General features: G+C 27.7%; 3 protein-coding genes and 1 long non-coding RNA gene across 4 annotated transcripts; 1 reads left to right on the forward strand and 3 right to left on the reverse strand.

The window, feature by feature from the left end:
- Positions 1-1,145: 1,145 nt before the first annotated feature.
- On the reverse strand, positions 1,146-1,919 carry LOC113377918 (ragulator complex protein LAMTOR2-like). Its single transcript, XM_026618374.1, has 4 exons — positions 1,729-1,919; positions 1,480-1,666; positions 1,281-1,417; positions 1,146-1,207 (listed from the first exon to the last, which is right to left on the reverse strand). The coding sequence occupies exons 1-3, from the start codon at positions 1,794-1,796 to the stop codon at positions 1,295-1,297; spliced, it is 378 nt and encodes a 125-aa protein (XP_026474159.1). The 5' UTR covers positions 1,797-1,919; the 3' UTR covers positions 1,146-1,207; positions 1,281-1,294.
- Positions 1,920-2,542: 623 nt separating this feature from the next.
- LOC113377774 lies at positions 2,543-8,973 on the forward strand. Its single transcript, XM_026618195.1, has 6 exons — positions 2,543-2,690; positions 6,391-7,160; positions 7,445-7,569; positions 7,649-7,756; positions 8,089-8,261; positions 8,851-8,973. The coding sequence occupies exons 1-6, from the start codon at positions 2,631-2,633 to the stop codon at positions 8,971-8,973; spliced, it is 1,359 nt and encodes a 452-aa protein (XP_026473980.1). The 5' UTR covers positions 2,543-2,630.
- A 5,778-nt stretch (positions 8,974-14,751) lies between these two features.
- On the reverse strand, positions 14,752-15,156 carry LOC113376564. The gene is made up of 3 exons (XR_003367042.1): positions 15,122-15,156; positions 14,917-15,049; positions 14,752-14,846 (listed from the first exon to the last, which is right to left on the reverse strand). It is a non-coding gene; the product is annotated as an uncharacterized LOC113376564 (long non-coding RNA).
- A 2,242-nt stretch (positions 15,157-17,398) lies between these two features.
- LOC113377368 (vacuolar fusion protein MON1 homolog A-like) lies at positions 17,399-19,730 on the reverse strand. The gene is made up of 6 exons (XM_026617664.1): positions 19,022-19,730; positions 18,362-18,781; positions 18,172-18,292; positions 17,949-18,114; positions 17,677-17,792; positions 17,399-17,606 (listed from the first exon to the last, which is right to left on the reverse strand). The coding sequence occupies exons 1-6, from the start codon at positions 19,588-19,590 to the stop codon at positions 17,466-17,468; spliced, it is 1,533 nt and encodes a 510-aa protein (XP_026473449.1). The 5' UTR covers positions 19,591-19,730; the 3' UTR covers positions 17,399-17,465.
- Between the last annotated feature and the right edge of the window lie 2,757 nt (positions 19,731-22,487).

Genomic DNA, 22,487 nt, shown 5'->3' on the forward strand with positions numbered 1-22,487 from the left:
CGATAATCCAATTCGAATTTCTTTAAGTATGAATCATGCTTTTAGCAGAAATTACTTAATTTTCACAACAATTCTGTGCTCTATTATTATAAATTAAAGTTGCTTTATTGGCAAATATTCATTAGTACTTTGATTTACTTTTGAAATACATATCTATGCCATAAAAAATAATTATTCATTTTATTCAATATTGCTAGTCTTTGTTTAACAAAAACTATGTTTTACAGTAATTATATAAAATGTAAAAATTATATAAACACATAATAAATTCATGTATAGCACGATTCATTTATGCACTTGCAATACAGAATCCCTATTTTATAGATATTTTGAAATTTGAAGAATATTTACATTACACTTACATATGTTCAATGATGTCTAAAGAAATTAATAAGGTGGGAACTTAAAAATTGGTGTATCAGATTTTCTTGATAAGATCTATAAAACGACATATAAATATTTGAAATCGCATTCATTCAATATACCTAATTGCCCTAAACTCACCCACTGCATACTAGAATAATTATGTACACCTGGATTCAGTTTTCTTTGTAGGCAGAGAACACTCACAAATTTTTTGAAATGTATCACTTAGTCATATACATCAATTCTTAAAATTTATTAAAAAAAAAACACTTAATATTTAGGAGCTTCAGAATAAAAAACATTCATTAATTTTTCTTGTAAATTTCAACGTTTAAAATAACCTATGTTCTATACTCTATCATTGCAAAACTTTAACGTCAAAAAATTGATTACATATTCCTAAAGAATTCACTTCACGCAGCAAAATTTCTATGAAATAGCACTAAGCAAGACCATTATATATAGCCGGTATTTGAGTTCTGTTTAAGTGTTGTGTATTATTATTATATCTACTTCTTTCATACTTTTGTTCATTACATTTCAATATTAACTTTATAACTGAATAACTGTTTATTTTGGTAAATTAGATATTTATATAGTCTTATTTAAAATATATGCTTATATTAATTTATTTTAATTCTATACAAGCATTATCATGGATCACATAATTCACATATCACAAGGATAATGTTAGACTTTTGTAACTTTTAAAAATATATATATATATAAATCAATAATATCTTTAATTGTATTTACAATTGATATTGTTGAACAAAAATATTCCACATAGAATTTGGTGTTGAGAAGTTCTTGCTTATCAAATAAATGTACAATTACGTTCCTGTAAGAAATTATTCAAATATTGTAGAATTCCACAACTAAATATATTAGCAAGTATAGCCACTTTATTTTACCTAATTCATTAGAGTTACGATGTCGCAACTAATTTCAATGGTTCTTCCAGATATTGTACAAGAGCACTTGCTTTTTCTTTCAGTAAACCAAAGCCCACAGTTTGCCGAGCATAAAGGCATAGCAACAGATTGGCAACCTACAAATTAAGTTATACATATTATAAATAAATATTGAAAGAACAAATTTATTTTCACATACTTGTATTACGGCTACTCTGCCTTCTGCGCACTCTATAAATATCATTTGTAAACAATCTTCTTTAAATGCATTCTTGCCATTTTTTTCATATGCGGCCCAAATATTGCTTGTGATTGCTGCTGTAATCCTAGCATCTTTGTCTCCATATCCGGCATAAGCTAATAATGCGCCTTCACGATTTAAGAGTCTAATATTTGATTATACTGTATTATTAAAAACATAAATAGTGAATATGATATGAAGACTCACAATGTTATTTCTATCCCTCCACTATTCGCTTGGCTCAGTACTTGGGTTAGAGCCTTTGGTTTCAACATTTTATTTTTACACAAAACAGTTAATAATAAAACGTATTCATCAATTAATTCAACTTTCGATGAACAAATTAATATATTTAACTGTAAACTACTACGACAATTGACATTTCACATAAACATCATACCAACATTTTAACACAAAAAATGAGTGATTATAAATTAAAAATTTCAATTTAATACAAATTATTATATTGTCATTATAATAGATATATTGATTGATTATTTAATTTATGGAAACAATATTGCCTGTAAATGCACATTTAGCACCTCGTTATTCAAATCATAATATGGTTTTTGGCTATTTCTAGTTTTTCATTTTATAATAGTTGTTTTGTAAAAATTTTATAGTTATATTTAATAAATATTGTTTATTGTCGTTTGTTATTGTATTTTATTTCAATGATATCTATAGAGATATATGATGTAGCACTGAAAATAAATCAAGCCAAAACTCGAAATGTAACATTTCAATTAATAAGATTATCAAAAAAAATTTTTATATTTGAATTATATTTACTTATAATTTATAATCTATTCAGCTATAGTCAAGACATGTTTAAGTTAATTTGGCCAAAATGCCTTTCGTTCGTTTGGTATTAAAGTGATCTAATACGCAATCTAAACTCGTCTTTGTGCAATTTCGAAGATTTGTAGCGACGGCCATCTATTGAGTAGTCCGATAAGTTACCAAAATTTAGAGCGCCAAACGCGGCGCATCTATCTGGTATTGTTCTGTGGTTCGGAACATACTTCGGTTAAGCGGAGCTAGTGTTGTTTGGCGCATGGCGCTTATTGTTTGTGTTTATATCTGTCAACTGCTATTTAATTGTTTAGATGTTAAAATTAGAGGATATATCACTGGGACACTCAGATCTCAATCAAATTAAATATTATGTGAGTAGGCCTTTGTTTTATCGACTTATAATCAGTACTATCTTGGTTTAGTATTGTATTGTTGATTGTATTTGCGGCATGAGTGGCTTGGACTCGTCCATTTTGTGAATCCCGCTCTTTTCCTTCGGCTAATATTCATACAAAAATTTAGCATTTTATTTATGAATATGTTGCACAAGTCATTCGATATTCAATTATATATTAAAAATACGGTATATTTATGCGTAGAATAGATATAAAGCTAATCTCCAATTTGAATTATGTTATAACCTAGGCAATAATAAAGTTCTTGTACGGTACCACACATTCATTCAGTAGAAAACATTATTTCAGATCTTCATATCTACAGTATTATTTCATATCCGACTATTTTAAATTGTTAAAAGGTTATAAATTGATGGTATATGTTTATAAATATTGCATTTGTTTAATACTAGTTCAGATTACTGTTTGATATGGATTTAACTGTATACATGCTTTGTCTATGTTTGCGTAATGTTTCTGCATGTATGTGTGAGTTGAACGTAAGTTTTGGCTTGTATTTCATGTATGAATACAATACCCCGCGTATTCGTTTGTTTATCCTCATGCCCCACGACTGCTTATACAAATCTAAAAATCTACAAATGAAAAAAGAATTGAGGACTCGCAATTAAATCTACCTGTATTTTTTTTTAAATTATATACTTCTGCTTTTATTTTACCAAAATATATTGATATTAAAATAAATATATATTTATACATATTGTTTTGAATTAAAAATAAGATTTTTAATATAATAGTGCGATCTTTTACTGATTTTTTCACCGAATTGGCTTGTTTTTTTTTTTTTCTTTTGACTATTTAATATTAATTGATAATATTTTTCTATGTTTAATCATATGTATGTGAATATATATATATATATATATATATATATATATATATATAATATAATTTGAATGTTTTTGATTTTATTGTTGGAATATGTGCGCTTTTAACATCAATAGAAAATATTAAGCTTTTTAAGTTTATTTTAAATCCTTATTAATTGATTATCGGTAATATTTTAAAGAAAAAAATGAGTTGATCAGAAAACCTGTAAAAATATCTAACAAAAAATTGAAATATTAGATTTGAGAAGCAACAATTATTTACTATACATTGTAGAGCTACGAACAAAGAAATCAAAGATAATAAAAAACAGTTTATTAAAAACATTTTTTTTATTTATTTACTGTCGACGTTTCGGAACTCGGTACGTTCCATTTTCAGGACATCTGTCAAGAAACATGATCTTGATAAGATTTAAACAATATACTTAAGAGAAATAGATATTAGTGGATTTTTTTTTTTTAAATAAAATTGTGAAAGAGTTGACATTAATAAAGTATTACAATATATTTAAAGTAAAAATGATAAAATAAAGAGTGGACTATATAACGAAATGTTATAATTATTTTAAAAAGTTTTTTAGAACTGGGTATTAAGAAAAAACAGAATTAATTACCTGTATGATAGATTATATACATTTATGAAACTAAAAACGATTTTTTTTCAATAAAAGTGCGTTAACTTATTTTCATTTTCTTTTTTTTAAGAAATTAAAGTATGTAAGTCAAAAATATAAACGTTTCGGAACTATGTATGTTTTTCTGTCAATGTTCTTAAAAACAAATTATATTAGAAACAAACTGATTTTAACAAATTTAAAAGATAATGGTTATTTACCCGCATAAATAAACGATTAAAGAAGTTTTTGTATATATTATAAAAAAATAACTGAATATTAGAATATTGTTTGTTTAAATGAACAAACAAATCATCCATCTGATGAGATGTTGTTCTGGTCACTATGAAATGAGTGTGAGTACGATTTTTTGCGTGATACATAATACGCGATAATAATAAATAAAAATGAAGGATTTTTTGTAAATATTCTATTTAATATTTGGACATTAAATATTCTATTCAATAAAAATAAAAATTAAAAAATAATAAATAATTTCAAACCGTGTTATATCAAAACCGTGTACAAAAAGACCGTGTAAAAACAGACTTAGGTGTATATACGAGTATATATATATATATATATATATATATATATATATATGTTTAATTTGAGTTTAATAATCGGGCGTAACATCAATAAAAATAGTATGAGTTTTTTTTAAAAATTTATTTATTTAAAATCCATACGTTTCGGCTAGCATCTTAGCCATCATTCAGTGGTAATCAAGTTAACTATAAAAATTGAAACTAAATAAATTATATGAAAGGAAATTTTGTGGAAAAACAATAATAATAATAATAGTAATAAAACACTTACAATTTTGTATCCTAATATAGCATATGAAACCATTGCTATATTAGGATACAAAATTGTAAGTGTTTTATTACTATTATTATTATTATTGTTTTTCCACAAAATTTCCTTTCATATAATTTATTTAGTTTCAATTTTTATAGTTAACTTGATTACCACTGAATGATGGCTAAGATGCTAGCCGAAACGTATGGATTTTAAATAAATAAATTTTTAAAAAAAACTCATACTATTTTTATTGATGTTACGCCCGATTATTAAACTCAAATTAAACATATATATCAACATCAAATTCAAGACTATTCAAAAAAATATATATATATATATATATATATATATATATATATATATATATATCCTTGAGTGTGAATTTGCGCCAATCGTCGAAATAAAAGAAACAAATAAATAACTATTTATTTATACGTTTCGACACGGTTGTGTGTCATCATTCAGCATTTTTTTTTTGTGAAATTTATATTGAAATTTAATGTGAATATTTTTAATTTTTTTACACGATTTTATTCCATTTAGCACGATTTGAAATTTTATGTACTTAAATTTTTTTGTCAAATTTAATTTTTGCGAAGAATGTTCATATCACAAAAAAGTATTTATGAAAGAAAAAAGTCTGAAACCATCGATAGTATCGATAGTTTGCGAACACTAGCTTAAAGATTTAAGTAAATTCCCCTTTAGCGCGTACAAACAATTTTTACTGGTCAAAGCAAATGTGAATAGCACTAATTTAGGGGAACTATTATTAAAATAAACATGAATTCTTGTTCTTGAAAATTCTTGTTTTTCACTAATTTTAATACGTTTTAGAGAGTAGGACAAATCACCCATTTTTGTATAAGATCAATGTCTTTTTTTACACGTTTTTTTTACACGGCTTTTTCTGGAACCAATCTATATATATATATATATATATATATATATATATATATATATATATATATATATATATATATGTGTGTGTGTGTGTGTGTGTGTGTGTAAATAAATAAATAAATAATTTCACTCATAAATAATTTTAGCTTTTTTATTTTTTTTACTCATTTTTATTAGTTTTCTAATCTATTTCTTTAAAAAAAAATCATTTGGTTTTTATATTGTTTATTTAGTTTCTAAAATTTGCACATAATCATTTTTTTTATATGTTTGCTTTTATATATATGTATAGAGGTTGTGTGCGTAGCTATGCATAGGTATTAAAAAATGGAAACGGGGTTTGCTATACTCGGCACATCGTTATGTCCAGTATGATAAACTTCACTGTTTCACCGTTTCCTGATAACATGCCGGCGCCGCCCGGAAATCTTTTTTCTGCGTTACTCGAGTTAACTACATTGCGCACAATTATGGTACTTATGATAAATAAATATATTTTTGCAGGATGAACCTGCCTCTGATTTAGGAGTCATGGATTTTTACATAACGGATTCCTTGCATGACATATTAGACCATGATGTTCGTTCGGACTTTGCATTATTGGGAGGATCAGGAGATGTGCCTCTTAGCCTGTTTAGTGATCTGACACCTCTGGAACTTGATATGCAAACTGGCTCTAAATACAACTATTATAATGGGCTTGATGATGATAACTTAATTCACAATTTAGATCTGAGCGGGAATGATAGTGATGTTATGATGGTAGACCCAAGTTCTGTTATGCCAGTTTTGTATTCTGAAGTTCGGCCTGTCAAGTCCAGGTTTGGAATCCTGAACAACAGTTTAGACTCACCTATGTCGTCTCCAGATGCAAAGAATCATCTAACATTTTCACCGAAAAGTGTGAAGATTTCAGCAACAAAGACTTATGAAAGATCAACATCTAAGTCAGTTGTGAAAGATCTTCACATGTCGCAAGAAGATTTCTCTTCAGACCTAATTAATAAAAAGAAAATTACACTCCATAGTCCCACAACGAAAGTGAATGTGAAACCTACCATTATAAAAAATATTGACAAAAGTCAAATCAATGATAGCTTTATGAGCCAAACAATAGAATCACTAAATTCTCAACCTAGGATCAGTACCTCTACACCAGTACGAAATGAAATTTATCCCAAGCCTGCTTATTCATATTCATGTTTGATAGCTTTGGCATTAAAAAATTCTCAGTATGGATGTTTACCTGTATCAGAGATCTACAGTTTTATGTGGTATGGAAAATTCAAATGAATGATTACATGATAAACGTCACTTTAAAGATTAATTTAATTAATATAGATGAATTGTGAATTATTAATTTCTTTTAATCACACTACCCAACAATATGTCAATCTAAAACCTGTAACTAGTCATATTTCATATACCATGTATACTGACACTAACTACATTTTCATATTATTTCTACCTTTTTTATTACAATTTTGATTAAATCGTCTTTATGATTATTATTAAATTTCGGTTATAATAAATTTGTAAGTTTTATTCATATTTTTAGTGAACATTTCCCATACTTCAAGACTGCTCCTAATGGCTGGAAGAATTCAGTTCGACACAATCTTAGCTTGAACAAATGCTTTGAGAAAATTGAAAAACCAGCTACCAGTGGCAGCCAGAGAAAAGGTGAATTGATATTTTCAAAATGTTAGAACTAATGACTCTCTATGGATTATTGTATATTTATTTGCCAATCAATTTATAGGTTGTTTATGGGCAATGAATCCCTCTAAAATCGAGAAGATGGATGAAGAAGTCCAAAAGTGGTCAAAGAAAGATCCTATGGCTATTCTGAAAGCTATGATATATCCAGGTATAGATTATATGAAATCAGTTACAATATTTTTAGTATGCATATTTAACAAAAATTTTAATATATTCTTTAGAATTCTGTAACTAAAATCATATTTTTAATAATGGATATAGTTACATTATCATAGTACATATTCTTATTAATACTTGTCAAATGAATAACAACTTACCGGTTGACGCTGTTACTGTGTTGTAAATATTTTATTTCTCAATCCTTAACAAATACTGCTGTTTTTTGTATTTTTATTTCAGTGTTAATCAATTTTGTTTATAATTTATAATCATGTGTAGGAGTTGTGCACAAGTTAAAGACAAATTATTTATTTTTTTTAGAACACCTTGAAGCTTTGGAACGAGGAGATATGAAAAAAGTAGGAGATGAAAATTTTGCGGTTGATTATGATGATGAAGAAAACATTGAAGGTGTTGATAGTGATCTTGAAATTGAACCTTATGTGGAAGTTGAAGCAGATACACACAGTTCTGATGATGACAGCCCTTGGCAGGTATGCATTAAGTAATTCAACTTTTATTTTATATTCAACAGAAATAAACTTACTACATATTATTAAAATAGTTTTTGTTGAACTTTTCAGTAGAGAATTCATGACTATGTGATCCTGTATTATATCTGCCATTTGTCATACATATCTAAATGCACACAACTTTTTTATAATCCTTTTGTAGGATTTTAGTTTTTAAATATACTTTTAAAAAAAATTTCACTAGTGCTGCTTGTAGGTCTCTTGGAATTATCTTGTGCAGTATATGTTACTTATCTTGTTTTTATATCTTTGTCACGTTCAATTAACTATTAACATTGATTCTGCTATGCTTCGTTTAATAAGTTTTTTTCATGGAATAAGATTTGGGGATTATCAAAATCAAACTTATGGTTGTTGATATTAGCGCATCCACAAGCATACTTTTAAATTTTTTATTATCTATATTTTTGCATTGTAATTCATGCTGCCTGAGTCTTTTATCTAAGTTCTGACAAGTCTGGCCAATATACATGCTTGTCATCTTATTTATTAGTAACTGTTGAAGGAGTACATCAAGTGTGACTTTTAATTATTATTATTATTTTTGCAGTTCACCACTTTGAATGATTTTGCACTAAAAAACTTCAATTTAACGGAGGCAGCTTTAGCTGAGTGGCCCAAGGATGATGGTCTCACAACAAGACTTGTGCAAAAGACTCGATTGGTTAAGTAATATGGTTAGATATATAAGTTTACATTTAATATTATATATATATATATATATATATATATATATATATATATATATATATATTTAATTGTATGTATATTTATAATACATGCTACACTTTGAAAGCAATAATCATCATTGGTACACATTGTCATATTGGTTTTTTAGATCATATATTTTTACAGTACTTCTGTAAAAAGTTCAGATGCGACTCATGTATTTCATGAATATATGATGATGTATGTGTTTATTTATACTTCCATATGAATATGATTGCTTCAGTACAAAAATGAAAATCATTGTCTACAACAACGGGTATACACAACACATGTGTACGCTTTGTTGTGCAATATTGAAATATAATTAAATATGTGATGTATGTGAAAATGATTTGTGATAAAGTGAACTTTAGAAATTTCGATTGAATCTTCCACCGTACCAGCAAGTATTAAAAGCATGTCATTTTTTGACTAGCACAAAACCATCACTATTTTGGGATTACACTTACTGTGTTTACTGAAATTTTGTATTTTTATAAGTAGGTTTAATGTAAGTATTCACAATTGCTAATATGAATATTGCAATATTTCAACATTTTATTTGTCAAAAATAATTAAAAGAACTAATGAAGCGAGCAATTCCTTAGATTTAATAGTATACCAATTTTATATGACTATGATTGTAATAGCATTTAGGTATATAACGTGTCTAAAATATATTCAATTTTATATTTGTGTAAATATTTATTAATAAAGCAATAAAATTTTCAATAAATGTTTGCATTCAGATTGGTATTTTATAAGAAATAAAATAAGCCTTCTGTTGTTGTGTGAGAGCATTGTTTTTATTATAATGTTCTCTAATAAGCATTTTCCCTGTAATGAGTACTTTCGTGCAAGTTGCACTCCTCCAAGTTTTAACTTTTAGTTTTATATAATTTGTCTTTTCATCAAACATCCAAGTTATTTTGATGGAATCCTTGTAGTATAAGATCAATCGATCATCCTTCATATGATTTTTTTTGGCACTGCGATTCAAAACCCAAATAACAGTTGTTACAGTTTTCTTTTTATGAGGTCTATTTCACCAATTCATTGAAGTCAAGATTTAGTGTGGTCAGCCAATTATTGTCAAATGTAATAAAAATTCAATTATTGTCCAAATGCAAATTACAGGAGATTTCTATTTCACCAGCAAATATTGGATAAATTATGATGCTAAGTACCATATTGGAATAAATTGCTTAATATAAAAGAAAAGCTAATACAATTCTTATCAATAATCAGTAATTTGTTTTAGTAATGAGTTTTGAGTTGCATTTTGCATTAAGGATGTATTCTGACCCTAGGAATTCCCTCTTAAACCATATAATATTTTCCCTAAATTTTTTATCACACGTAACTAGTTAATGTTTTGAGTATATATAGAAAAAAATGAAAATTAAAAATAGTAAAAATTTCAATTCTGCAGTGTGATAGTGGTGGGTCTCATAAAAATGACACCGAAATATACCCATAATTTTAGCCCCTCCAAATTATCTGAAAGAAAAAAATGTATATATATTATTCATCTCAAATAATGTCCTCATCGCATAAACTATGAACAAGTTAAAATGTTTTTTTTTCACACAAAAAATCAACTTTTCTGATATTCTCATTTTTTTTCTAAAAATAGTAACAATCGGAATTATTTGATGAGCGTAGTTCATACTGAAGAAAAGTCTATAAAGAAAGACTCATTGTCAGTAAAAACTTTAATTAAATTGGTCCAGTAGAAGTTGAGAAAAGCGCGTTTATCACAGTTGCATTATCGTGGTCAAACGATTATATCCTCGGAAATAAATTCAAATTCAATTATAAAAACTTCTCTTGTACACATATTCCTGAATGTTTAAAATTTATCCTTAAAAATATTAAGAAAAACGAAGAAAAAAGATTTTTTTTTTAATTTCTAGACCCACGGAAAGTTGCATGAACTAATGAATATATCAATATATTAATTTATTAGTAATTTAAATATAGAGAGCTATAGGGCGGCCTTATGTTGTTAAACTGCAGATTATTTAATTTTGAACAAAGTTGTCAATTATTTTAGGTTTAAATATTGTAAATCATTGAACGATTTCGCGCAGTAATAATAAAAAAAATAATATTTTATAGTGTTCGTTTAGTAGATAATGAACTTTGTCAATATCCACAGTTTTATTAAAAACCCAAAAAAAGTTTTAACAGTTAGTTACGAAGAAACCTATTATTTATTTATTTATTTAAATATATAGCCCACAGATTTCTCCAAGAGGACTCAAAAATACAATTATTTTACATAATGAATAACAATTAAAATATATACAAAATTACAATATATAGTTAGTAACATAAAATGCTAAGATAAAATTGCATATAATGCAGAATGTAACAATAATATTTATAAACAGAATAAGAAAATATAATGAGATATTTGAAAGAAAATAAAAAGATTAACTTGTGCAGTTGGAGATTATTATTATGCTTATTTATCTATGAAGAAACCGTTCAGCCGAGCTGATATCTTTCAAACAGAATTTTAAAAACAGTTTCAGGATTTTAGGCTAAAACGTGGACAAAAAATGTAAATCATAAGAAAAATTATCATCGCGCAAAACTAATAAACGTTCTTGTCGAATTAGTGCCCAAGTTTGACAACTTAAAATTCGCAAAAAATGGAGTAGTTTATTTTTCTTAATTAATAGACTAAACTGTAATTTTAAAAAATATTAACAAGTTAAGCGTATCACCGGCCAACAGGGCAGCCAACATAGCCGGCGTCGTCACTTGAGGAGTATTAAAGTAAAAACTAAAATTAGTCTGCACGAAATCGATCAAATATAATATTATTGAAATGTGTTGAAACGTTCTAAACAATGTTGTGTATGAGGTAAACGATGCCGATCGTTCGCCCACTGCCGGCTCAAAGTGTTAAATGTCAAGCATTCGACATCGTAGATAACCGTCGGTTTCAGTTACCTGTGAAATCGTGTGATTATTAATTAGTGTTGAAGGTAGTGTTTATAAAAGTTTTGTGATTTATGCAAAGTTTTAATTAATCGACATGAATCAACAGTTGGATTTGTGCCGTGCGAACCAAATTCTGCATTTGGTATTCATCAAGTAAGAACTTAACTAGCTGTAAGTGGGAATTCTGTCTTAAGGCAATTAGGGCATCGTGCCTTAAAGCAAATTGCTGGAACTTCCCGTACCAAAAATTATTATTTTTTTAAAAACGATTAACATTTTTGAAAAAAAATTACTTTGAAAAAAATAAGATTTTTGAGAAACTATAAATTGGACAAAAAAATAGTTTTTTTTGAAAAATTTTTTTCTTTATTTTGACATATTGTGGAAGATCTGAACTTTTTTTTCAAAGCAATCGTACTGCTTTAACGGCTTTAACTGCATATAAGGACAAAATATAAAGCGCGTAAGCGCCGTGTCGCTGTCTAACGCATAAGCATTGGTACGGAACCTATAGGAATGTTAACAAAATGTATACTTATTGTTAAAATCTCTATAAAATATCTGATAATTTGATGTGCATAAGTCTAATGATCATTTTTGACCGCCAAGTGGCTCATTTTTTTATTTTTTCCTCTGTATCTCCGAAACCGCTGCACCTACCTTCATGAAAATTGTATCGATTCTTTATCTTGTAAATACAAATAAAATGTTTTTTGAATTATTCAAATCGGACGCTCCGTTCTCTTAAAAATGGAGGTACCGTTTTTGGCACTTTTCGCCCCGTATCTTCGGAACGGCTAGACCTGCCTTCGCCAAAAACTAATCAGCACGTCTCCTTATCAATACAAATCGATTTTTTTTTGAATTATTGAAATCGGTTGATCCGTGTTCCCGAAATCGTCGACAAAAGTTTGTATCCGCACATACATACACACACGTACATACATACACACACACACACACACACATACATCCATTTTTTCTAAGGTATGCCAAAATATTCAGAAACCTTTGAAACGTAAAGATATATAAAAATTTTAATTTTCGATTTTTTTGCGATTACTATAACCTGCCCTACGGGAAGTTAAAAACACATTTTGTTTGACTAAATTTTATTATACTCATCAGCACGCAAAAAATCTTTTTTTATAAATAAAATGAAAAACGCGAAAAAAACTTTGATTTTCAAGTTTTGTTTAATTTGTGCATCAAATGATTTTGTGCTTAAAAATATGTGGAGTTGATAATGTATTGAATTTCAATACCTATTTATTTTCGAAATGTCGATATAAAGTTTAGGCCATTTTATTAATATACCGTCTTGAGCCTTGAGTTTAAGCTATATGAAGTGTCCTTTGATTGCGTTCTCCTTATTCCTAGACAATATAAGAATATAATATATTTATTTACTTTAATCATAGGTACGATTGCATATAAATCTAACCTCAGCTGAACCGTTAATGAAATTCAATAAAAAGTAATTATGATGAACAGATACAATGATTTAACGTTACTATTTCAAAATTGATTCGTTATTCAATTTTATACAATAACATTGTGCTTCAAGGAATATTTTAGGGAATTTAATATGAAATTCAATAAAAAGTAATTATGATGAACAGATACAATGATTTAACGTTACTATTTCAAAATTGATTCGTTATTCAATTTTATACAATAACATTGTGCTTCAAGGAATATTTTAGGGAATTTAATATGAAATTCAATAAAAAGTAATTATGATGAACAGATACAATGATTTAACGTTACTATTTCAAAATTGATTCGTTATTCAATTTTATACAATAACATTGTGCTTCAAGGAATATTTTAGGGAATTTAATATAAAATTCAATAAAAAGTAATTATGATGAACAGATACAATGATTTAACGTTACTATTTCAAAATTGATTCGTTATTCAATTTTATACAATAACATTGTGCTTCAAGAAATATTTTAGGGAATTTAATATGAAATTCAATAAAAAGTAATTATGATGAACAGATACAATGGTTTAACGTTACTATTTCAAAATTTATTCGTTATTCAATTTTATACAATAACATTGCCCAGACAACACAAGACATCCTGGAAAACGTCCACAGGATATCCACGCGCGGACATTCATTGTCCCTGCGATAGCCTTACGGATATCCCGCTTATCCTGATCTTATCCGAAACATGTTAATATGTCGCACCTATGGGACGTTCTGTAGGATATCCCGCGCGGGATATTCCGGACATAAACCGGACATGAATAGGATATAATTATGGAATTGTTTTTTACTTTTTAGATGAAAAATAAATTTGGATTAAAAATAAAATAAAAGAACACAATTTCACAAAGTAAACTTTTATTACAAAATAACAAAATCCTGAGATAATTTTATAACAAAATTTAATATATACAACTTTAATTCAAAATAACTTATTTTACAATATTAAAAACATAATTAATTCGGCATTCAATCCTAGTTTATGGTTGATTTTCTCTCCTGAAATAGAAAACAAATGAATAAATGCATATATATGTATATATATATATGAGTAAGTTCTTTAAGAGCGATACATCAATCAAAATAGACAGAGATTTATAAAATAATCTCTAATTCCAAATATATCGACACAATTTGATGTCATTACGAGTGAATATTAAACTTGGTTTTTTACATCTAAAAATGTGTACACAGCACAAATTTTGCACTAACATTGATACAACTAACCAGTCAATAATCATGATTTTTTTGTAAATAGGAGAAACATATAGTACACATCTCACAGAAATACCTTGTATAATATTTATTGGCACGTCGCAGCCAGCTTTTTGCAGCCTCTAAAACAGCAAACTATGTCTCATGCGGCAAATTTTTCAAAGCAATTCCTGGAATTAATTATATATTAGTTTTATTCATAATTTACAACACATCATAAGTATAAGATATATAAATTACCTGTGATGACATCGCAAGGCACTAGATCACAAAATTTATTTTTGCCCTTTCCTCGTCCCTAGCAAAATTCTTTGGCCAAACCATCATCAAAAATGGATTTTCATAGCTGGACTCTGATGGCTAAATACAAAATCTAAAGAGAAAGTTTGTTTAGTATATGATAAAGTTAACAAATAAAAATAAATCTATATAAACTTTTGATTACCAATTGTGTTTTGATCCACAAGTTGAAGCTCCTCCAACAAACATAATAGAAAGCATTTCAAAAATATTTAATTTAACTTTTGAGTATGGTTCGAGTCAAACCTCAAAACCAACTCTTTCAATGCTCTTTTTTGTCAATCCTCTTTCAAACACGGCTGCAATATTTGTAACACACACGCACATATAATTATATAGAACACATAAAATTTCCACTATTATTACTCAATTTTAGAGTATTTTGATAAATAATATTAATTATTTATAACACACGCTCATATAATTATATAAAACAAATAAAATTTTCACTATTATTACTCAATTACTCAAAAACTATGACATATAGCGTCTATTGATATGCTGAAACCTTAAAGGACGCTCCGTGCCTACAGCCTACAGCCGACGCGACGAAAGAGAAAGGGACAAACATATGCGTTTAGAGGTCTCAAGCCGTGCGCGTATGAGTGCGACATGTTCGTGAACCGTTTGTTATACCTGCTCGAGTCCTTTGGGTTTGAGACGTCCCGTTGCATATTCATAGGATATTCATAGGATATCGCGATATTAGGAGATTGTGAGGACAAGTGGGACATTCCCTGGCATGTCTTGTGCTGTCTGGGTGTGCTTCAAGGAATATTTTAGGGAATTTAATATTTATATTAATAATACTTAATAACAATAATAATAGTTATATAACAAATAATTTTTTAATTTCCGTATAGTAAGTTATGGTACTCGCAAAAAAATCGAAAATGAAAATTTTATTTTTACGTTTGGCATACCTTATTATAAATAACAATTTAGCATACCTTATAAAAAAGCTAAAATTTATGAAAAAAAGATTAACAGTATAAAAAAAATAAACTTTTTTTTAAAATGGCAATCTTTCAAAAATTTCAAAAGTCGCAAAATTTCTATTTTTTTTTTAGTTTTTATAAATAATTTCTTTTTTAATTGGTATACTATTTTCATATCTCAGTCAGGAAGAGGTGCCTGGTATAAGAGATTATGAAAACAGTTTTCATATTTTATATATACATTTCATTTGACTATCTTATACATTAATATACTATTTATTATAATTAAAATATCTGTAAGTATCTGTTTAAATCTTCTTTGTCTTCAATTTCTTTATTTTTCTTTTAAAGTTATGGTCATCTTTTGGTACCAGTCATTAATTTTTGGTACGAGAAGTTCCAGCAATTTACCTTAAGACATGATGCCATGCACCAATAGTTGTTTTATTGTATTGAATTGTTACTCGGCAGCATTTTATTGTCGATCCTTCTTTATGTCTAATAGAAAATCCAACTCTCATTTTGGCTTTGTTGAATGAAGTCACAGAAAAAATAGGCATACCAGATTAACGCATTTTCTCAATAAATATATTTTGTTTAAGAATCAGCACCGATTTCGTAATTTCTCATTCAATTTGTAGTTTAGTTCATAACATATATAATTGACATTTTAGAAGATACCACGTTTTATACATCAATATTTAGCGACCTATCTAAAGCTTCTGATCACTTATCTATGCTTCTGATGGTATTTCTCACAAAAGACCACTGATTATCAGAATTCACCATTTGAATCCTACTTATCTAATCGAACTTAAATACTGACTACTTCTTTTATTTACATTACTGATTCACTTTCTTGTTATTTTATTTCAATTGCAGATGACATCAACATTATCATCATAGCTAAATCTTCTAAGAAATTAATACAATTAAATGTTATCATATCGAAAATAAATTAATTATCCAACAATATCACCCCATTGATGGTCATCTGTAATTCAGTATATAATTTTTTTTCTCAAGGTATTCATCATAAATAATTTTCACAAAAACCTAAAATAGTATAGTCCAAAGTCTCAACTAGTCTGTGCTTGATAAAACTTTTGTATTCGTAACATTCTTTTGATATAAATTCATTGATTACGTAGTTAAATGTGTGATATTGTGAATATGTAACAATTTATTTTAGTTTACTTCAGCTTATATTAGCACTATGGAAATAATGATTATATACCATTATTTTCATTTGATGAATTGCCCTGAAAATTTTGGTTCACATGTTTTAACATCAAAATTATTTTAAAAAACTTTAGACACACACACACATTATATATATATATATATATATATAACTACATATAATTGGTGAGTTCTGTTGCATAAATTTTCATTAAAACAAGATTTTATTTGTTGTTTGGCATCTTTTTACATGAACGCTTATACATATTTATATATTAATACAATTTGCTGTAAGTAGAATTCATTTCTTCATTTCACAATATGAAACAGCAATAAATGTTAATTAAAACATTATATTGATAAAATATTTCAAAATGTGGGTGCATTTAAAATGAATAATCTTTCTTCCTCTTTCTTAATCCATTTTAACAATTTATTAACAGAATCTATTGCATTCTGCTTCTCAACAAGAAGATCGAAAGTGACATACAACTCAAATCCAGTAGTTATCTGAAATAGTAAAATTCATTATTTTGTGCATTCTTACAAGCAGAAATCTTCAATCATATTTAAACATTACCCAAACTAGCATTGTCTCCTTTTGTAAGCACATGTACATAAGTTTTAATGGCCGAGCTCTGTTATGAATTTTATGATGCATTCTTTGATATAGCCCAAATAGTCTTTTAAATTCCCCTGTTATAAAAACATGATATTCAAGCAGCTTTATCATGTAGTGATTTAAGCTCATATTAAGTATTATTTGTTTGTTTCAAGTTATTATTTAAATATTAATTAATCTTAATTTAATTATTAAGACTAATAGATAAAGTAAGAGTAGTTAAAAATTACCTGGTAAATTATATGGTGCCTGTATTGCAGAACCAAATAACTGAGCAGTAGATTTACATTTATATAAAAAATGCCTCATCCCCGTGATTCCAATGGATTGTGGTGTTACAGAAAACTGATTCATTGATTCATTAATTGCCTCAAGACAGTTGCTCCTACGAAGTTTCTAAAAATGTTTTCCACTAAAAAATAAGTAACAAAAAGTAATAAAAATTAAACGAACCTCAGTAATTTTTTGCTTTGCTTCAGATAAAGTAAAGAATACATCTCTATCAACTGTTAACAGTAACAAACATGCTTGGCAATCTTCAGCTAAATATGATACATGTCCATGAAGAAACCCACTAAAACATTAAATATATTTTCTATTTTATTATGTGATAATACCTTACGCATTATTAATTTATTTATACCTGGAATCAAATTTTGGTAAACATATTGGTGTCCAACTTTCTGCACTCTTAAATGATTCCGAGCAGTGTACTAAATTTATTATAAGATGCAAATCTGCTGGATGAATAACATATTTCTTCATTCTCACTAATGTAACTAATTGATCTTTAGCAATCAAAATTGCAAATACTAAATTTTTAATCTTTTGACACACATTTGTAATTGTATTTGCAATAGTATCTCTATATTTTAGTGCTAAAGGTAAACATTTAACTGCTCCAAGTAGAAATGAAGGTTCTTGTTCCATAAAATGCAATAAATGGTCAATTAACCTTTCAGATCCGGCCAACATTCGGCGCAAATCATAATTTCTTCTTTGTTCATAAATTCTTGTTAATGTTGACAATGTGAGGATACTGATAATTTGGTTGAAAACATACCTATAAAACAAACATTTATTTATAGTCATTGATCGTTTACTTAAAAACTTAATATAGTTTTAAGTCTTGCACATGTTCAACTATTATTGATACACATTCATACATATAAATATGCTGTAAAAATATAATGCATGAAATAGACATCACCACAAGTAATTTCACACTATTCACTAGATGTTTTATATTAAATATATTTGAATCATAATTCAAATTACCTATTCATATGGTATATCTACTTACGTTAATTGCAGTATTATCTGTGAAACGCTTTCTCTTGTCTTAGACACTGCTACAAGAATTAATGGTCCTTTGACAAGAAAAACAAACTCAGTACTTTTTGTGCGTACAGATCTTACAATATCATTATTAGATTGTATCACACTAACCAGGGCTTGCATAACACCAAATGTTGTTGCTAATTTTTCTTCATTGCCATATCTAGCATATATTGGTTTACCTGCAGAACTTAAGATGAAAATATGTTTCTCTTTACTAAGCCATTCGGAATTTCTTAAATAATCATCACTGATCACAACTGAACTATCGTCTTCCACTGGCAAATCTTTATGTTCATTATTCTGTATCGTTATTTCAACAGAGTTAGAATTAATTTGTGTCGCGTCATTTTCGATGTCTTGACATTTGGATTGTATTTTATTAATAGTACTTGTATTTTCTGTTAAATCATTGTCTCTATAGCTCAATTCTTTCGCATATTCATCAAATGAATCAGTTACAACTATTGCACTTTCTGTACTCGCACCAGGCTCGCAATTTAAGGGAACATCTACTTGCTCTAGAGATTCCATTGTACGGGATATACCATTATATCAATTTTTCGTACGTAGTTCAACATTAAAACAATTACATATAAACTATAAAATAATAACGGTCTTACTAATAATAACTTATATATTTAACAAATAGTATACTTCAACAGCTTTGTTGAGAGAACTTTGACATGTGCATGTTTGACAGATGGTTCATAGATACCAATTTCTTTACGTCATAGACTGGACTACTAATTGATGTAAAATACAGTCAAACGCTATAACAACCATAGATAAAAGAAGAGTATATAGCAACAAATTAAAATAATTGTTGTTCATTCTAAAGTATATTTTGTAATGGATTTGATTTTGAAACTTTCAATTTAATAGTTTTTAAAACGTAAATAGTTTTTAATTCTCAAAAATATTGAAAGCATAGATAATTAATTAAAAGGTGTTCAAGAGTGGTAGTTCAAAAATAATTTAATTAAAATTATTATTTATTACTTTATTAAAGTTTTCAATGTATCACCTTTTGAGCATGATAATCGAAATTGTTATTAATATTATTAGTTCTGAAAAAGAGTCAAATTGGGACTCAAAACGTATCAATTAAAATAACATACATGGTCTGTTCAAAAAGTACCCGGAATTACTAATAATTAAATTTCGCGGGTCTGGAGTGTCTGATTGTCAAAATTTTTTTTTTATTATGTTGGTATACATGCCCCTAAAGTATGATGAAATTTTCAGCTATATTCACTGTTTACTTTGTCTGTGGTAGTCGCTAAGGTTCGACGTGTTTTTCTGAACTCGGCGATTTTTACAATGGAAGAATTGAAAAAGTCAAAGAATTTGTATTAAATTTTGCGTAAAAAATGAAATAAAGTGTTGCAAAGTGCAAAAATTCACCAGATATGGCTCCGTGTGACTTTTTCCTATTCCCAAAGTTGAAGAGACCCATGAAAGGACGGCGGTTTTCCTCGATTGAAGAAAATCGCCGAGAGTGCTCAAGGACATATCAAAAAGTGAATATCAAGGGTGCTTCGAAAATTGGAAAAAACGCTGGCATAAGTGTATTATATCTGGGGGGGACTACTTTGAAGGGGACCACATTAATGTAGACGAATAAATAAATATTTTTTTGAAAAAACGAAAATTACGAAAACTTTTTGAACAGACCTCGTATTTTAGTTTTCTTTCTATTTTGTTATCTGAAAAACTTTTAAGGAGTTTATATATATATATATATATATATATATATATATATATATATACTAGCCGACCCGGCAAACGTTGCTTTGCTAAGTTAGGTATTTAAGCAACTTCTAAAGAATAAAAAAAAGAATACTTTATTTTAGGAGTGTAATAATGTATAGTTTGAATGGTGCAGACAATTAGGTATTATAAACACAATAAACTCCAAAGTCTACTTGTATAATAATAAATTATATAATTCATAATTGATACAGCATATTAGACTTAAAGATAGGGTACAGACAAAAACAATTAGACACTACACTACACTAATAAACACAATTTTAACACCAATCTATCAGTAGTTTAAACATTTAAAACTAATTATGAATTAGAGTTAAAAAACTAAATTTGTGTACATAGCTGTTGAAGTCTATGCGCTGAATGAATGTGTTTATAAAGATTTTTTAAAAAATGTGCAAACTGGCAAAAACATATGGTTTTGGAAAGTAATAAAAAAGGGTCAGGCTTCATTCAGTAATAATATTGTTTGAAAAATGGTCGAGGAATATCTTGTAATCATTGCAGAGCGAATAGCTGTTAAGTCTCTTCTTGATTGCTTTATTGCTTAACGATATTAGACAACCTTCACTAAATCTTTTTTTAAATATATTGGTTTCAAAATGTAAAATACTCGGGTTTAGGAAATCAATGTTGTGCTGAAGGTTATTTATGTGTTCTGTGAGCATTGTTTTATTTCGATTCTTATTTTTTGAATTATTTCTGTGTTGAGAGATTCTGTTGTGTAAATTTTGGCTGTAGTTTCGCCAATGTAAAACCCTTGGTAATTTAGACAATTTAATTCGTATACTAAATTACTTAAAATTTTCGAATAGAATTTAGATTTTAATTCAGTGATAATGTTGAAAGAGTGTTCTCTGAGGTAAAGGCTACTCTAATATTATGTTTGATAAAGAATTTTTTTCCATGCATTCCTAAAAAAACTTTTTAGTTTTCCTCTGAATGGCGGTCTTCGATGAGGATTGAAACGTATGGATTAACTAGCTGTAAGTGGAATTCTGTCTTAAGGCAATTAAGGCATCGTGCCTTAAGGCAAATTGCTGAAACTTCCCGTACCAAAAATTATTATTTTTTTAAAAACGATTGACATTTAAAAAAAAAAATTACTTCGAAAAAATAAGATTTTTGAGAAACTATAAATTGGACAAAAAATTACTTTTTTTTGAAAAAAAAAAATTTAATTTTTTTTTTTTAATTTTTTTTAGAAAAAATAATGTTTTCTTTATTTTGGCATATTTGGGAAGATCTGAACTTTTTTTCAACGCAATCGTACTGCTTTAACTGCATAAAGACAAAATGTCAAAGCGTGTAAGCGCCGCGTCGCCGTCTAACAAATAAACATTGGCACGGAACCCATAGGAATGCAAACAAAATTTATACTTATTGTTAAAATCTCTATAAAATATCTGATAATTTGATGTGCATATGTCTAATGATCATTTTTGACCGCCAAATGGCTTTTTTTTACTTTTTTTGTTAGATCTTCGAAGCCGCTAGACCCGCCCTCATGAAAATTTGATCAATTCTTCATCTTGTCAATACAAGTAAAATGTTTTTTGAATTATTAAGATCGGACGCTCCGTTCTCTTAAAAACTGAGTTATCGTTTTCGGCACTTTTTGCCCCGTATCTTTGGAACGGCTGGGCCTGCCTTTGCCA

The sequence above is a fragment of the Ctenocephalides felis genome, unplaced genomic scaffold (assembly GCF_003426905.1).
Source record: "Ctenocephalides felis isolate EL2017-DRISC unplaced genomic scaffold, ASM342690v1 CF-g0.4_SCAFFOLD_01886, whole genome shotgun sequence".
In the NCBI taxonomy this organism is placed as follows: domain Eukaryota; kingdom Metazoa; phylum Arthropoda; class Insecta; order Siphonaptera; family Pulicidae; genus Ctenocephalides; species Ctenocephalides felis.

What these genes read in the sequence shown, in the direction of transcription:
- LOC113377918 (XM_026618374.1), bottom strand. Translation starts at nt 1,796, where the DNA reads ATGTTGAAACCAAAGGCTCTAACCCAAGTACTGAGCCAAGCGAATAGT. An exon ending in GGAGGGATAGAAATAACATT is followed by an intron (nt 1,667 to 1,728) that starts GTGAGTCTTCAT and finishes ATCAAATATTAG; the next exon opens with ACTCTTAAATCGTGAAGGCG. An exon ending in GCAGAGTAGCCGTAATACAA is followed by an intron (nt 1,418 to 1,479) that starts GTATGTGAAAAT and finishes CTTAATTTGTAG; the next exon opens with GTTGCCAATCTGTTGCTATG.
- LOC113377774 (XM_026618195.1), top strand. Translation starts at nt 2,631, where the DNA reads ATGTTAAAATTAGAGGATATATCACTGGGACACTCAGATCTCAATCAA. An exon ending in GAAAGCTATGATATATCCAG is followed by an intron (nt 7,757 to 8,088) that starts GTATAGATTATA and finishes TATTTTTTTTAG; the next exon opens with AACACCTTGAAGCTTTGGAA. An exon ending in ATGATGACAGCCCTTGGCAG is followed by an intron (nt 8,262 to 8,850) that starts GTATGCATTAAG and finishes TTATTTTTGCAG; the next exon opens with TTCACCACTTTGAATGATTT.
- LOC113377368 (XM_026617664.1), bottom strand. Translation starts at nt 19,590, where the DNA reads ATGGAATCTCTAGAGCAAGTAGATGTTCCCTTAAATTGCGAGCCTGGT. An exon ending in CAAAGCAAAAAATTACTGAG is followed by an intron (nt 18,115 to 18,171) that starts GTTCGTTTAATT and finishes AAACATTTTTAG; the next exon opens with AAACTTCGTAGGAGCAACTG. An exon ending in GGCACCATATAATTTACCAG is followed by an intron (nt 17,793 to 17,948) that starts GTAATTTTTAAC and finishes TTTTTATAACAG; the next exon opens with GGGAATTTAAAAGACTATTT.